This window comes from Micromys minutus (assembly GCF_963924665.1).
Source record: "Micromys minutus genome assembly, chromosome: 7".
NCBI classification, from domain to species: domain Eukaryota; kingdom Metazoa; phylum Chordata; class Mammalia; order Rodentia; family Muridae; genus Micromys; species Micromys minutus.
Genome location: NC_137976.1, coordinates 5,055,685 through 5,073,991, shown reverse-complemented (window position 1 = coordinate 5,073,991; position 18,307 = coordinate 5,055,685). Strand labels below are relative to the sequence as shown.

At 44.9% G+C, this 18,307-nt stretch overlaps 1 protein-coding gene across 1 annotated transcript in view; it reads right to left on the bottom strand.

Annotated features, from left to right (window-relative positions):
- Positions 1-18,307, bottom strand: part of CRYZL1 (crystallin zeta like 1) — a 36,799-nt gene that overhangs the window by 12,151 nt on the left and 6,341 nt on the right. The window contains exons 2-6 of the mRNA XM_080919033.1: positions 14,009-14,080; positions 11,219-11,296; positions 7,960-8,032; positions 4,550-4,594; positions 3,539-3,607 (exon numbers count right to left, since the gene is read on the bottom strand). Coding sequence (XP_080775159.1) covers positions 3,539-3,607; positions 4,550-4,594; positions 7,960-8,032; positions 11,219-11,296; positions 14,009-14,074 — 331 coding nt within the window. The 5' untranslated portion in view covers positions 14,075-14,080. The remainder of the gene's footprint in view (positions 1-3,538; positions 3,608-4,549; positions 4,595-7,959; positions 8,033-11,218; positions 11,297-14,008; positions 14,081-18,307) is intronic.

Here is an 18,307-nt window from a genome sequence, read left to right as displayed (position 1 = left end):
GAATTTGAAGTACTGGATTTCATATTATAGTCATTCAACATATTTAAACTTGATAGCTCTGAGTTTCAAGGGCTTTAGTGACATCTCTGAGAAGTGCTGGATGACATTCAGTTAGCAGGGCAGGTGTGTCCTGTGTATATCTCCATTTGTTTATTTGTATCCTTTAATCTCCTTTATAGTAAATCAGTAAATGTGTTATCTCCAGTTCTTTAAACATTTTAAATCACATTAATTTTTACTTTATGTAGCAGTGTTTTGCCTGCATTTATGCACACGCACCACACACATGCCTGGTACTCTTGGAGGTCAGAAGAGGGTACCAGATCCCCCTGGATGGGCCTAGAGTTACAGATGGTTGTGAATCACACCTAGGTCTTCAAGAGCAACAAGTGCTCTTAAAACATAGCACCTTTACCACTGAGCTCCTATCTCTACAGCCCTACCCTCACTCACCCCTACCCTCACTCACTGCTGGGGGAGAAATCCCGGCACATTCTGAAGTCACCATAGGAGTGAACCACGCTGAGTACATAGCCAAAGAAATGCACTTTGTGTCTTTTTTTTCTTTCATTTTTTATCTACCTAATACTGTTCTAATTTTACTGATTATGAAATTAGGTATAGATTAGTAATTGACTTGACTGAAGCCTCACAGGTAATAAGGTGAGCATATGACCTGAAGTACAGCTGTCTATTCTCAGGTTCATCTCCACACACTGTATGTACTTGTGTGGCTCGGGAGGCAGCATCTCCCACCGTAAGACTTCAGTCTACCGTATTTTATTAAAATGTTATTCAGATGACATCATCCAAACTGTAGTGAGAGAGTTACAAATCTGAGACCACTATGGGCACACAGTGAGCCTTGTCTCGGAAGAGAGAAAAAGGTGACCAAAACAGGGCACATATATAACTTCTAATCACACATGCATGTGTACACACATGTACATATACATACCATTCATGTAGTCCTTCACAAAACATCAAGGGCAATAAAACTACACTTAAGAATCTATAAGTCTTTTTAAGAGTTATTTTTACAGTGTATGTATGTGTACACTCAAGTGCCACGGGAGACCAGAAGAGGGCGAGATGCTCCTTTTTGCAGGGGTGACAGGAATCTGTAGGCTGCCAGTGTGGGGGATGGGATCTGAAGCCCAGTCCTCAGGATAGACCAGCAAGCGCTCTTAAGTGGGCTTCAGAGGCTCTAACTGGAGGGTTCTTACACCAGATGGCCAATGCTTGTCATGTGATAGCGACTAGACAATGAATGAAATATGGGTCAATGGTAGCTGCATGAGCACCAGGGATCATTTTTAGTTTGGTCACTGAACAAAAGGTCCCATTTTGAATGAAAAACTATTTTAAGTTTGTCAGAATGCCCTGAGGACTGAAAACAGCTGGGGCAGTGGAGAAGACTCGATGCTAACACACACTTGTCCCCACGCCCGATGTCCACGTTCCGTCCCTGGAGAGATGACTTCTACCAGTGTCCTCTGACCTCTACACTTACACCCGGCATGCTCGTCACCTCTCCACCGTATATACAACAAACAAACAAGTGAAGGTTTGAAGGAGTCAGAAGCAGAGCGTAGCTAAGCTAGCTAGGAGGGTCCCACGGTTTGGGACAGTTTACTGATCTTGTGAGACAGTCCTCACAGCTGGGAGGCCATTTGGAGCCTCATTTTTGGGTTTGGTAAGAGAACAAAACTGACTTGAACTCAAAGTCACCAGGCTAAGTGTAATAGCTAAGTTCCATCTAAGATTTCCTAGTGCACAGCCTCATGAAATGTACTGAAACCATCCTCCGCCCATAAAATGCTGGAGCTGCAAACACAACAGTTTTCTAAGAGAATATCCTCATTGTGCACAGTGAGTATGGCCAGGACTCTCACCTAGAGGTCTTAACTTTGGTGATCATTTGTTAATTTTTTAAAAGATTTCTTACATGTATGCGTACATGAGTCTGTGTCTGTAGGCCTTATGTGTGCATGTCCATGGAAGCCAGAGAGGGTGTCAGGTCCCCAGAAGCTGAAGATGATAGTGAGCTGCCAGATGTGGGTGGTGGGACCTGAGCTCAGGTCCTCTGGAAGAGACAAGTGCTCACCACCACGGCTGAGCCACCTCTCCTGCCCCAGTGGTGCTAGTGCTTAGAGTATTCTGAGATAGGCCCTTGTTTTGCAGCCCAGGTCTTGAACTCTATATCCTCTGTCTCTGGCCTAGCTGCCAGGGATACAGCCGTGTTCTACCACACCTGGATTACAGGACCCCTAAGGAAACATTGGGTCCTGGCTCCTTCCTTCCTAGATTCTGCAACAGTTTACACCACAGACTTCAGACACTTCTGGACTATAAGCCACCTTCCTGACTTATCAATAAAACCAGGAAAGAAACATCATTTGGAACTTAAACTTTATAGCTCGGCTCCAGACTTCACTGTGCTTTCTCCTTCTGATTTCTGACTTCAGTGCTGGACTGCGGATGTGGACAATGGGAGAACACGTGCCTGGCACGAGGCCTCTGGGCTCCATCTCCAGCACCTTCAAACACCCACCCTGCCTATCAGGGCTTTGTTTTGTTGCTGCTTTTAAGCCATTTGGTTGTATGTATCTGCTTGTGTGTACTTGGGTGCACAAATCCATGCATGTGCACATCTGAAGGCCAGAGTTACATGTTAGGTATCTTCCTCAACCATTCACAATCCTACTTTTTGAAATAAGCTCTCTCATCAAACTTGGTGCCTCCCTCCCCCAGTTGGATAGAGTGCCTGGCCAGCAAGCTTTGGGGTTCCTCCTGTCCCTGCTGTCCTCAGCATTAGGCCATGGGTGAGCACTACTGCCCCTGGATTTTCTGTGGCTTCTGGAGTTACAGAACAGGTCCTCAGGGTAGCACAGCAGGCTCTTCACTGCCTGAGCTGCCTCTCCTGCTACTGCTGTCTCTTCCTATGGCTTCAGTTTCTGCAGCAAGTGGGGGTCACCTATCAGCCTAGTTCCTAAATGTTCTTTCTCTCCTCCAATTGCATAGAAGATGATGTATCTTTTCATTATTTTCAGAAAGTATAAATGCATTTAGGAAATTCTCAAAATGTAATTTCTCATAAAAAATAAAACCGAATATTGATCAAAGTCTATTAGCAACAAAAACCAAACATAAGCTTTTAAATTTTTTTCCTGCCTCAGCTTTGACAAATACTATCTAAATTTTGTACATTTTTTTTGTTATTAATGAAGAGTTCAATGGTGTAGTTCTTGCTTAGCAGGCTGGAGGTCCTAAATTTCATCCCACAACACACACACACACACACACACACACACACACACACAAAGATAAGCCAAGAGCAAGACATTTTCAAATTCTGACATGAATATAATTTCACAGCTATAAGCAATGTTAGTAAACCTCACAGGCCTACACAATGCTTAATCTCAGCACTACTTTATAAATAACGTAAGCCAGAAGCATCCACACAGCTAAGGAAAAGTTAGGCTCTCGGTGGACTAAGACTCATTCGGTTCCAAGAGACTGAACTGCCACATACCCAGGTAATGCTCATGAACTCGGATAACTTCACAGAGGCCGGGGTCTTCTGAATCCAAAGGCAAAATTCCTAAAAATTAAAACACGGAGTTTAAGGGCAAAATCCCTTGAGTGAACTCATTTCTTAGGAGATGTTCTTGCAAACTCTGCAGTGGAACTGGTGTAAAGATGGCGCCGTCATGCAGTCAACCTGGAGTGTTGGGGCCTCTGAGGCTCCATTCCAGATTGGTTTCACAGGATGTGAGACTTGAGCAGAACCCACTTTTTTAGAGGCTAGTCAAGTTCTAATTCTGCTCTTACATAAAGAACCGTAAGCAATGCAGAGTACTAATGACTTCTTGGATAAAAAAATAAAAGAATACAATCATCAGTTCTTCATGAAAATGCAAGTCAGAGGCCCCGTGAAAGCTAAAGACATGCACTTCCTCACACAGCATTTCCCAAGGCCTCATCTATGAAGATGAGGAACACTGAGACAGTCACGGCAGTGGCGGTCACACATAGCTGCAGGACTGTCTGGGACACGGGCATCAAGTGGATGTTCGCCCGATGCTTACAGCGATTATGGATTGAAGAATAACAAATTGCTTCAAGCTAATTTTTAGTTTTACAAGAACAGCAGAGAGCTTTGTGGGGTGGGGAACAGAGGTTCTGCACGGCTTGCTCCAGCAACAAACTTTAAGCACAGGCCTGGGACTTTTCCTAGAGATTTCAGTCTGACCACACAGCAGGGAATGGGTAGGGAAGCAGAGCACTGAGGGAAGGCACAGGCTGGCAGGCTTGAAGTGCTCTGCTAAGGCCAGACTCCATTTCCTTCAGGAGTGGATATCTGAGGGCAGATTTCAAAAGGCAGGAACATATTTTTATTGTTGGAATGTTAGGATGGCATGCGATACACTCGCAGGCAGGGACGGTGTTTCTATCTGAAGTGAGGTCACAGCGAGCAATCCCATTAACAGAGAAGAAAGACGGCTGGTGACAGAGTAGTGAGGACTTGGGACCCACAACTTACCAACGACTTCATCGTCTGGCTGAAAGAATGATGCCTTCCTGCCGACTAAAGAGCAGACTACGGTAAGCATTAACATCACAAGGTTACACATGTAATTATTTTCCTCAACGGTAAGCATTAGCATCACAAGGTTACACATGTAATTATTTCCCTCTTTTTTTTATTATGTGTATGGGTGTTTTGGCCACATGTATATCTGTGTATAATGTGTGTGTTTGGTGCCCGCGGAAGCCAAAGAGGGCCCTGAATTCCCTCTTACTGGTGTTACAGACAGTTGTGAGCTACCATGTAGGTGTGGGAATCAAAAGCCAGTGCTCTCAACTGCTGAGCCTTCTCTCCAGCTCCCTAAATTTAATTTTTATTTGACTCTGAAAACAAATGGAAAAGCCAAAAATAGTGGACAACACCTGTAAAACCAGCACTTAGGAGGGGTCATGATGCTTAAGAGTTCAGGGTCATCTTTGCCTACATATCAAATTAAAGAACATCCCGGGCTACATGAGATCCTGTTCCCCAAATAATCAGCCAACTAAAAAAATTAATGAAATAAAATAATTTGCAGGGTTGTAAAAAATCCACTTAATCCAAGGGCCAAGAACGTGTGAGGCATTAGGATGGTGTATGAGCTGCATGGGGTAGAACACTTCAACTCTTGTTTTTCTACAAAATCGGAAGCCCACAGGTGAGGATACTGTGGTTCTGTGTCACTGCCGATGTGGCTTACTTTCAGGAGACCCTTGTATAGCTTCTCACCACACCCGCCACGCACCACACACCTAGCGCTAGGCATATCTGCTACCATGAGTGGGGAAATCTCAGCCACACAGGCAGAACCCCAATGACTCATGTGACTTTGACAAGGTTAGGGAGATGGTTCAGCAGTTGGGAGCACTTGCTGTTCCTGCACCCAAGTGGTAGGTCACACTGTCTATAGCTTAAGTTTCAGGGGCTCTGATGACTTCTCTGCTCTTTCTGTACAGGTGCAAATTGCACACATGCAGGCACATACTCATATATATGCATATAAATATATATAAACAGATATTATATAAATTCTAAAAAAATAACATCAAAAATTATTCTGACTTGGTAAGTAAATTCTGATGGGTACCCAGAAAGTTTCTGGAACTTTCTTTTTTAAACTTTCTTTATACTATCGTTATTATTTTCGTACAAGAGTAGACACCATGGCAAGTGTGTGGAGGTCAGAGGACAATGTCTGTGAGGTGGGGAAGTGGTTCTTGGTTTGCAACCAGGGAATAGGTGCAGCTGTCAGGTTTGTGTAGAAAGTGCTTTCACTAGCTGAGCCATCTGTCTGCCCCAGTGCTTGGAACTCTGGACTCTAGAAATGATACTGTTTCTTTGTCCTGTGCATGGACACCCACGCACACGTGCAAACACACGGACACACACTCCTCTGCTAACAGCTCATTTGAGTATTTGTTCTAAGAGCTATGATATGAAATGGGAAGAAAACACTTCATCTCTGTTGGATACTCTGGGCTCAGAACCTTCCTATAAGCCTTATAATATAGAATAGTATGCCTTCTAGTATCTTATAGTACCTTATAGTATGCATTATACCTGGTAGTATACCAATTCTACATATATATTCTACAGACAAGGAAACTGAAGCCGAATTAATTAGTAAGTGTTTAAGTCCATGTCCCCTCTTGCTTGCTTTCTCTGGGGACCTGTCCTGTGCTGTCTCCAGTTCTCCTGGCTCCTTTCACATGTCTCTTTATTCCACCATCCCCCAAGCACTGGTGTCCCAACAGGTTCCTGTTTCTACTGCCTCTAGCTCATCAACCCTGCTCTGCTTTAAGTCTACACACCGACAGCTCTCAAACGGACCCTTTCCTGCACAGAGCTCTTGTCCTCAGAATCAACCCAGGCAACTTTTCCCCAGCCATTCTAAGCAAAAGGTCATCAGTGTGCTCATGACCTCAACAGTGTGAGTGTGAGCTCACCTGCTATGTCATTCACAGTTTTCACACTTCCGCTCTCCTTCAGGACAATTTCTTATGAACTGCTGACTTCCTTTCCTCACGATTGCTTTGGTCAGTCCCTCTTCTCTCATTTTCCTAGGGACTGAGGCCCTGCCCTTCGACAGTAATCTAGTCATCTCATTTTCGATGCTCACCAAGAGTCTGGCTGCCTCTGCTCTACCCTCCTGTTTGAGTCTTGCTGAGAGCACATCTGTGCTCGTATATTCTTCTGTTCTCCTATATTTGAAGAATAATTATCCTTCTTTTCTGCCAGTCCTAAGGACTGACCCCACGGCCTTGTGCACGCTAGGCAAGCACTTCACCACTAAGCTACACACTCAGCCCCCGAACATCGCCCTTTTGTATGTTTACAAATGAGTCTAAGTTACTTGTGTAAGGTAGCTTTAGACCACAATGTAAATAATCACCAGCAACTGCATTAGAGGAAGTTTCAGTTTGCTTCAATTCAAGCTTGTAAAAGGAAAGCCATTTACCCTGGATATTCAGAAGTCACAGTTGTTTCCAGTGAGAAATGGCCAGTGAGGTTGTTTTGATCACCCGCAGGTATTTTTAAAAGTAAGTAATGATTTTAACGTATAGAACAGGAACCCTAGGTATCTGATATATTTGTCTCTAAGTAGACTAGATCACTCACGAAGAGGTATTCCTGACCAGTGTCTGTCCCCTCAGCTCACACACGAAATCAATGCTAACTTCGGAGTAAGTCTATGGGGTGAACCATATCTGAAGTTTACTTGTGATTTTTGTTATAATCAGATGATACTTTTACTTATGTGCACATTGTGTCCTCCTTTAATACGGTTGGACAGCAGGAAAGGAATACTTAGATGGTCGTTCAGCTCATCTGTTGCTGAATAAGCACGTGCTTTCCATCGACATCTAATAAGACGACGCCTGTCCTCAGGAGTTATCAATAAGAACACATGCACACAGAAAAGCACAACAGTATAAAAGCTCAGAAGAGAACCAGGCTCTGGGACTCAGCTGCCCCATCACACAGGAGCCAAACCTACATTTCTACTGAAGCCTCAAGGTCTTCAGTCATAAACTCAATCCAGTTTCAACTTCTAAAAATGGCCTTTTAATAAATTTATATTATAAAACATAGTTTATGTGTTGGTAACTTTATTAGCTATTATCAAATTTCTTTCCTTCCTTCCTTCCTTTTCTCCCTTCCTCCTTCCCTTCTATTTTTTTTTTTTTTTTTTTTTTTTTTTTTTTTTCTGAGACAGGGTTTCTCTGTGTAGCCTTGGCCATCCTGGAACTCAATTGGAAGACAAGGATACCCTTGAATTCATAGCGATCCACCTGCCTCTGCCTCTAGTGTGTTGGGATTAAAAGCATGTGCCACCAGTGCCTGGTCTAAAGTTCTTTTATATAGAAAATACAGATAATACTTACCATCTAATACAACTCCAGCGATTTCTCTTCCAACAGGGAAGAAATCTTTTTCCATCTTCATTTCTGCCAGAAGCTAAATCATGACAGAATGTGTTAGCACATCATTGTCAAAAACAGAGTCTGGCTTTACACAGTAACCCGAATACTGTAATCCCAACACCTGCCTTAACACCAGCACGCTGGAGACAGGCAGGAGATCTTAAGTTGGAGGCTAGTCTGAGCAACACAGTGAGTTCTCATGGCTAGCCTGAGCTACGGAGTGGATAAAAAACAAAAACAACAACAGAACCAAACAATGACAACCTATATGTGACACACGAGAAAGTGGGAACAACAAAAACTCAAGGCACAGAATAGCAAAGACGATTCACTTTTGAAATGACAATAAATATAAAAACATTACAAATGTCACAGAGCCGAGTTACCAGGACATCTTTAACATTTTCTCTGTCAAGATGAAGTGAAATTTCGTTCCCAAACAATCTCAGTTGGCCAAGCATGGTCTTCCCCTCACCAATTCAAGTCAGGTAAGGGAGAGCAGACAGAGCGCTGCTGACTGGGGCCTGGGTCTCCTCACACCCTCTAAGGATTGCCTGCTTTGGCCCAGGGACATTGCTCAGCAGGTAGCCCTGAGTCCCACAAAGCCTGAGTTGCATGAGCCTGCAATCCTAGCACCCCAAGGTGGGGCAGGGGGGTCAGGATCTTATGTTAAGGCTGTCTTGAGATTTATGAGATTCTGTCTTTAAAAAGCCGCAGCAGCACCATGGTTTCCCTCAGTGTGAGGCTAGAGGGCATAGGGAAGGAGTGCCCGGCAGGAACTGTCACAATGATTCCAGACTCACGGGAAGTACGGGGTTTGGGGTTTGTTTGCCTGCTTTTTAAAGATTTACTTATTTTTATTTTATGCGTATGAATGTTTTGCCTGCATGTATGTCTGTAAATGCACATGAGTGCCTGGTGCCTACATAGGCCAGGGACTGGGTTGAATTTCTTGGAACTGAAGTTACAGATGGTTGTGAGCTGCCATGTGGGTGCTGGGAACCAGCCTAGGTTCTCTACAAGGACGACGAATACTCTTGACTGCAACACCATCTCTCCAGACCACCACAGTTCAATTAAAAATCAACCAATCAAACAAACAAACCAAAAGAAGCCCTCCTTCATGTATACTGACTTCCCAGACGACTCTTTTAATGTGGAACTTCACACTTAAGACATCCATATGGGGCTGGAGAGATGGCTCAGGGTTAAGGGCACTGACTGCTTTTCCTGAGGTCCTGAGTTCAATTTCCACAACCATCTGTAATGAGATCTGATGCCCTCTTCTGGTGTGTCTGAAGAGATCAACAGTGTACTCGTATATAATAAATAAACAAATCTTTAAAAAAAAAAGACATCCACATGACCTTCTTATGGAAATACTGGGGTCTCTTCCCCCCTCCTCTGTGTGTGTGTGTGTGTGTGTGTGTGTGTGTGTGTGTGTGTGTGCAGTGTGTATGAGTGGTGATTGTGTGTGTGTGTGTGTGGTATTTCTGTCTGTAGTATGTGGCAGTAGTGTAGTGTGTGGTAGTGTGAGTGTTATGTGTGTATGTATAGTGTATGTATATACAACTGTGTTGTGCTGTGTATATAGTGTGTTGTGTGCCTGTGTGTGATGTGGATATCTGATGTGTTTATGGTGTGTATGTGTGATTTGTTTGCATGTAGTGTATGTGGTATTTCATATATGCATGTGTGTGGTGTGTGAATGTGTATATGTGTATTATATGTGTGTGTGCATGCGTGTGTGGTGGTACCAAAGACTGAACCCACAGTCTTGTGTGAGCTCAGTGAGCACACCTTTATTTCCCCCCATGTGCGTTTCTAATTATTATTTATGTGCATTTTATCAGCTGCATTCTTCATCTTTCATTCACCCTGGGGATTTGCTACATTAATGTACTGTCTTCAGAAAGACACCCTGCTTGGTGCCATGTAACACTTCATTCAACTGCTACTTGTCATTTCTTTTCGCTAGTGGCAGAGTGCTTGCCTAGCATTCACAAGGTGCAGGCTCAGATGCCAACACCACACACAACCGGAATCTGTGCAGGTCCCATAAAGCTGAATAACCGCGACTGCACCGCAGACACACACTAGATATCACCTCAGCTGTTGTCATGGGCACGTCTGTAGTCCTTACTGCTGTAGCCTCAGTTAGCCCTTCCCACACTAAGTGACCCCCACGCCCAGTGTGACTGTGTGCGAAGGACTGTACGGGAGACTCCTACGATGACACGACCCCAGGAGAAGCACACTCAGGGAGAGGTGTGAGCACGCAGCCAGGACGTCATTTGAAACCCTGAGGATGGACTAGAGACAACCATAGTTGTGCAGTGATTTTGGACTTTTACCCTTCAAATCTGGGTCAAAATAAGTGTCAGTGATTCAAGTCAAAAGACCAAACAAGACCTATGACCAAACAACAAGCCCCCCAAAACAAAAACAGGAGAAAAATCCGAACTGGGGATTATACATACCTGTAATCGCAGTGCCTGGAAAGGTGAGGCAGGAGGACCGTGAGTTTAGGGTCACCCTGGGTTACACAGTGAGCTCTTGTCTGACAGTAAAACCTGAGAAAACGTGTTGCGGTGCATTTACCTCTGTCATTATGAATTCACGCCACATTTATTTATTATCTTTATTAACTGTTTACTTGTGTTTTAAGACAAGGTCTCATGGTGTGGCCCTTTTTTACTTGGAACTTGCCATGTAGACCAGACCTGCCTCAGACTGTGAGAAGCTGGTGCCCCCCTGGGTGCTGGGTATAAAGGTATGTGCCACCACGCCTGTACCAGAGACACATGTTTTGTGGCCAATAGTAAAGACAACTGTGGGTGACATGAGACTGGAGACAAGTGTTTGTGAGACAAAGAAATGACAAGAATACAAATCATAGCTAAAAAATGTTAACTGAAAATACATACAACTCAGTGGTCAGCAAACTATTTCTACCTTCTGTTTTTATTGTATTTATGAAGGTAATTTTTTCCTTGACCTATAGGACTTAATCACAGAAGCTTTTAGACTCCTCCAAAATAAATTTTATAAAATATTTCCACATAATAATATGAAACACAAATCTGACCACTTACCTTAACGTAAAAATGTTTGAGTTTCAAGTTCAGTTTTTCTAAGAAGTAAGTTCTGGTACTCAGCATGCAGCTACCGTTAGACACTAAACACACTGTGACACCCGCGTCCCCCATGGCACCGGTACCTTTGTGTTTATGTGGCTCAGGGCACAGGCTTTAACTTGAACTTTCACAAAGTTATCCTCTGTAACAGGGACATTTTCCTAGAACCAAATAACAGAAGCTTGTGTTACACATCCTGTGAGAACATTTGTTCATCTTGTGAAAATGTCCACACAGAACTGAAAACCTAAAACTGATACCAAGTCTCATGAGCATCCTGAGTTTATATCTAATAGTATCTGATAAGAAAAGGAAAAAAAAAATAAATTAGGGGTTGCAATTTTTAAAAGAATTTTATCATTATTTCAGAAGCCCTCACACACCAGCACAGATGCTGTGTCCACGAACTCTGCTTCACAGAGCAGAACCCAGGCACTGCACTCTAACTGCAGTACTTCAAGCTGTCAGATCTTCACAGTGCACACATGAAATAGCTTTTACTAAAATCCCGAATTTCAGTAAACAAGGCAAAGCTGACGCAGTCAGAGTCATCAGACTACATCATTAAATTCAACATCCCTTCTCCCAGGCATCTGTATTCCAGAGCATGAACTGAAACGTCCCTAAGTAAGAGGAGGACAGGCCCTCCACACAGCCCCATGGCAGGACAGGCCTTATACACAGCTCCATGACAGGACAGGCCTTATACACAGCCCCATGACAGGACAGGCCTTACACACAGCTCCATGACAGGACAGGCCTTATACACAGCCCCATGACAGGACAGGCCTTATACACAGCCCCATGACAGGACAGGCCCTCCACATGGCCCCATGACAGGACAGGTCTTACACACAGCCCCATGACAGGACAGGCCTTACACACAGCCCCATGACAGGACAGGCCCTCCACACAGCCCCATGACAGGACAGGCCTTACACACAGCCCCATGACAGGACAGGCCCTCCACACAGCCCCATGACAGGACAGGCCTTACACACAGCCCCATGACAGGACAGGCCCTCCACACAGCCCCATGACAGGACAGGCCTTACACACAGCTCCATGACCCGTCATGTTGGTCACTGTGTTTTATTTGCCACACACAGCATCCTGGGAGCACTTTTACTAAATCTTGAATCTGTTGCTTGGTGATATGGATGAAGGCATGAATATTGATGAATTTGCCAATTATCCCTACAGACGAGTTTTAGTGGGCTGCAGCCAAGCCTTAGGTTCTTTTTCTGACAGTGGTGGAGGTTAGCTGACTGTAGCCTCCTGATCTCATCACTGTGGAGTCAGGAAAGGACGGGAGAGGCTGACACAGAACGGTGACCACCAAGAGAAGCCAGCAGAGCGCAGCACCCGCTTCCACCCTCAAACGGACAGGAGAGGATTCTGGCTTGATGCAAACCTTCCTGACAATCGCCATTAGGCCACTGACAGCTTAAGGTTTTTAGAGTAAGGTAAGTTTAGGAAGGTCTTAAACTTGTGTAGAAAATGAGGCTTTTCGCTCCCATTTAATAATATATCACCCCATCATGTGGCCACAGTCTGAAACCTCGCTTCTGCACAGTGAGTGGGCGACCTAAGTGTGGACTGGGCTCCATTCATTACCTGGGCCTGTTTCGTACCGCATAGGCCCGGAGCCTGCTCTGCCTTCCTTGTGCCCTTTCCCAGCACAGCCAGAGCACAGCTCCTTCAAAAAGCACTTTATTTCAAAGTATTATGTGCATACGTGACTATGGTTTGTGCAAGAGAGAAGGCACAAGGTCCTCTGGAGCTGCACTTCCGCGTGACCGTGAGCTGGGAACCAAACCTGGGTCCTCAGCCCTGCAGCAGCTCAAGACTCCAGTCACACTACACCACTGACCACCATTTTCACAAAAGTCAAGAATGATGCGGGGAGGTTGGCTTCGGCTCTTGCTCACTTAATTCCACATAACAACGCGTTTGAAACCGAGTCTGAGGCCGTGGACGCCTCTGGCAGGTGGAGGCCCTTGCCTCACAAGCCTGTGACCTAAGTTTGGTTCCTGGGACCAATGTAAAGGTAATAGAAGAGAACCAACTCCAAACAGTTGTCCTCTGAACATCGCATGTCTCTCTCTCTCTCTCTCTGTCTTTCATATACATGTATGCATACCACATCACATAGAAAAGAGAGAATTATAGGTGACTCTGTCTTTCATGCATATATACATACACATACACACACTCACATACACACACACTCACACACGTACACACATATATACTCTCACATACACACATACATACTCTCACATATACACACACATACAAACATTCACATACACACTCACATATACAAACACATACACTCACATACACACACATATACACACTCACACACACATACACACTTACATACTCACACATACACACATGTACATACATACACACACATATACACACACATATACACACACTCACACACACACTGTTACTGGGTCATTACTGTGATGGTTAGTGCTAATAGTGTTATTAAATAAGTTAGCACTAATAGTGTTAACTTGACAAACGAGAATGGCTTGGGAGACAGGCCTCTGAACGTGCCTGTGGGAATTCTCTTGATAGCATTTAGTGAGATGGCAAGACTGGTCCATAGCAGGTGTCAGCATTCCATGGCTGGGTCCTGTGTGTGACACTCATCTCTTGTTCTCTGAATGTGTCACGGGCTGCCTCATGCCCCAGCAGCTGTGACTTCCCTGCCGAGGTCGACTTTCGCCTGGAACTGAGAGATAAGGACTTTCTCCCTCGAGTGACTTTTGCCTGAGCATTTTCTCTTAGCAACCAAAACCAAACAATTACATATGGAAAAACAATATTTTATCTTAATTAATAATTATTCTTACCTTTTCTTGAAATACAAATGTTACTTCTTCATTTGTAGAACTCTGTTGAAAATACAAGCCTTTCATAGTTACCTACACAAACAAAAAAAGATACAAGTTTTTAAAAAAGTCATCTTGAGGGCTGAAGATAGCTCAGTGGTAAAGAACATTTACTGCTCTTTCAGGGGACCCAGGTTCAGTTCCTAGCACCCACATGGTGGCCCACAACCATCTGCAGCTCCAGTTTCAGGCTGTCTGCAGCTCTCCTGGCCTTGAGCACTAGGCATGCACGTGGTACAACACGCAGGTAAAACAACACCCAGACACATAAAACAAAAACGGAAGCAAAATTTAAAAACTAAAAATACTAACAATGAATATTTATTTAATGAAAGTAAACTGAAAACGTCATCTGGACACGGAGGAAAAGGTGGCTGTCAACGTAACCTTCAAGGGAGCACTTTCAGACAGCAATCGAACTGGAGACCACATCTGAAGCACTGGTGCTTGCCTGGGATCCCAGCACCACGGTGCAAGTAGCTGGGTGATCCTGAGGTGGGGGCCAACCTGGGCTCTCTCTCACAAACGACAGAGAGGAGATGAAGGTAGACCCCATGGACCCCGATGCACACCCAGGCTGTCACAGGGGTTTTTCTGAAGGGCCAGGTTCAGTAAGCTGAGGGAGAACTGCAAGTTTGAAGCTAGCCTAGATTAGATAGTCAGGCTTTGTCAAAAAAGGAAGGGGGGGAGGTGGCAGTTAAGAGCACTGACTGCTCTCCCAGAGGTCCTGAGTTCAATTACCAGCAACCACACGGTGGCTCACAACCATCTGTAATGGGATCTGATGCCCTCTTCTGGTGTGTCTGAAGACAGCTACAGTGTTATGTACATAAAATAATCTTTAAAAAGGAAGAAAGAGAGAGAGAGAGAGAGAGAGAGAGAGAGAGAGAGAGAGAGAAGGGGCGAGGGGAGGATTTCCATTTCCAAATCAGTAACATATATTGTGTGTATTTAAAACAGACCAACAAAAATATCTTACAAGAGCCACACAAGCAGGCCAAGTGCTTTCAACAATTAAGAACATAAGAGTGGACAGCCAAGACACACTTGTTGAAATTATGGTCTGGATTCTTCTGGGTCATTCTTTAAGTCCCAGTGTCTAACAAATGTTAACCTCAAACTCAGGGCTTCAGGAGTATGCCATGTCCAAACCCTATACGTTCTTCTAGTTTTTATTTTTTAATGAAATGTTTTTAGATTTATTTACATATGAGTGTTGTGCTTGCACTGTATGTGTACAATCTGTGTGCCTTGTCCCTGAAAAGGCTAGAGAGGAGTCCCCTGGAAGAGCAGCCATTGCTCTTCACTGCTGAGCCACCTCCTTTTATTTTTTAATTAAAGTGTATTTTGGTTTGAATATATATGTGTGGTATGACTTCTGTGTACGGATGGACATGCATACATGTGCATACACTTAGAGGCTGGATGCCGACACTGCTTCTTCTCTGGAGACAGGGTCTCACTATAAAGCATTGGCTGGCTTTGAACTCAGAGATCCCCTTGCTTCTGCTCTGAGTCGTGGGATTAAAGGCTTGGGCTATTATGCCTAGCTACCTTATTTTGAGACAGGGTCTCTCATCAGACCTAGAGATCACAATTCATCATGACTGGCTTCTGCTAAATACATGGGGAGAGAACCTCAATTTAAAAAATGCTTCCATAAGATCAGGCTGTAGGCAAGCCTGACAGGCATTTTCTTAATTAGTGATCGATGGGAGAGGGCCCAGCCACTGTGGGTAATGTCATCTTTGGGATGGTGGTCCTGGGATCTATAAGAAAGCAGGCAGAGCAAGCCATGAGGAGCAAGCCAGTCAGAGGCACCCTCCACGGCCTCTGCATCAGCTCCTGCTCCAGGTTCCAGCCCTGCTTGAGTTCCTCGGTGATGGACTATGATACACAAGTGTAAGCCACATAAACCCTTTCCTCCCCAAGTTGCTATCGGTCATTGTGTTTCATAAGAGCAACAGTAAACCTAAGACTCCCCCCAGATCCTCCCATCTCTGTCTCCCTGGTGCTGGGATTACAAGTGTTTGTGGCTATGCCTGGCTTCTTTTTTACATGCATGTTGAGGATCCAAAGAAGCACTTCACTGCTGAGCCCCCAGGTCCTCTATAATTCCCTCATTTGCATGTGACATGGTATGTGTACATGCATGTTTGTATGCTTGTGTGGTTGCCTGTGTGTGTGCGTGGCCAGAGGATGGCATTGGGTATCTTCCTCAGTAGGTCTTATCATCTTATATATTGAGACCAGGTCTCTCACTTGAATGCCCCTGGCCTGGTCTAGACAGCTGGTTTGCTCTGAGATTCAGGCTGACTGCTATAACACCACTCTGAGTGTTAGGGCCCCAGGCTCCAGTTCTCACCACTGGACAGCAGAATCTTTGCCCACTGAGCACACCCCATAGCTTTTTTAACGGAAGTATTTCCAGCTGTTGATACCCTGGGAGGTTCTTAAGTATCTTTAAGGATCTCATCACAATGCTTTGTTGTTTTTTAAACTGCATCCCAAGTGGGCCCAGAACTCACTGTAGCCCAACTGACTTTGAGTTCCCAGGAGTTCACTGCCTTGGCTTCCAGAGTGGTAGGGTACAGGTACGACCCAGTGTGCCTAGACTGCTTAATTTTCAAAACTGTAAACTTCTCAGAAATATAGACAGGCACGTGCAGACCCTAAGGTAGAGTTCTTCCCATTGGAGTGAATGTGTTCATGCCCCAGCAGGAGCAACACCCCAATTTCTGAAGCCCTAAGTGCCTCTGTCGGGTTATGACCCTCCTTCCCTAAGCATATGAGACAGCGTGAAGTTTAACAGACAGACTAGCTCCCTTTGAAGTACACAGAAATGAGATCACAGGTTATTATCTTGACTTAGTTTCTTCCAGTGGGACGTTCCCAGGCCTCACTCAAGCCGCTGACAGCTGAGCTCTGTGCTTCCTCACCGCTGTATAGTACTCCAGCGCTCCTCACTGTTGTATAGTACTCCAGCGTAGCAGCGTTTCCATCCATGCTGACAGCTGAGCTCTGTGCTTCCTCACCGCTGTATAGTACTCCAGCGTTCCTCACCGCTGTATAGTACTCCAGCGCTCCTCACTGCTGTATAGTACTCCAGCATTCCTCACCGCTGTATAGTACTCCAGCGTAGCAGCGTTTCCATCCATGCTGACAGCTGAGCTCTGTGCTTCCTCACCGCTGTATAGTACTCCAGCGTTCCTCACCACTGTATAGTACTCCAGCGTAGCAGCGTTTCCATCCATGCTGACAGCTGAGCTCTGTGCTTCCTCACCGCTGTATAGTACTCCAGCGTTCCTCACCGCTGTATAGTACTCCAGCGTAGCAGCGTTTCCATCCATGCTGGCAAAGTTTACAGCTTGTTGCTGACAAGCTCGTGCTCAGAACTTTTTTGTATATACTACCTTGGTTTATTGAATGGATGGGGAGGCCGCACACGCCTCCATCCACCTAGCAGGGAGGCGATGGACACCAAGGGAACTGCATCTTAAAGGGACTAAGAGTCACTAGGAGCTCACAGTACCAGCGTGGCTGGAGCCTTGACAGTCATTACTTAGAACTGTCACAGTATTAGTTGTTTCTACTGAGCCAATATGACACACTCCCCCCAGAACTACAATACTTCTCTTGTAGTACTGACTACGCAGTACTTGCTGATAGATCTGTTGCTTTAATCTGAAGGTCCCGAAGGGGGGAAAAGTGTGGTACCCTCATTATAAATTACTAGAGTTCCTGAGCTCACAATGGCAGCTCTCAAGCCAAGCACAGGTCCTCTCAACAGTAGCTCTCGTGCCCAGGAAGAGTGCCCTAAATGGATCTCTAAGAGTTGTGCTGAGCAGCTGAGGTGCTGCTCTCTAGGATGAGATAATCAAACGCAGAAAGTAACAACGAACTCACCCGCAAGACATGGAATTATAAGCATGTCCACATGCAGAAACAAAGTGAAAAGTCATGTTAACAGCAGGGCTTTATCAGCATCAGTGTGTGTGTGTGTGTGTGTGTGTGTGTGTGTGTTTGGTGAGGGGAGAACTTAAAACACCGCATGTGTGTCTCACTTACGTACTGCAGCTTCTGCCCAGCTTTCTAGGTAAGTGCATATTGCTGCTCTACCTTATTCCACCCACGGTGTCTCAGCACAAACTTGTTTGGTCGAGTCAGTGCGACTTAGCACCATCCGCCGATCTACTGCAGTGTTTCTAGGCACAGCACAGCCCTTGAGAGTGTGCTGCACTGACCCACTGATGTGCTGAG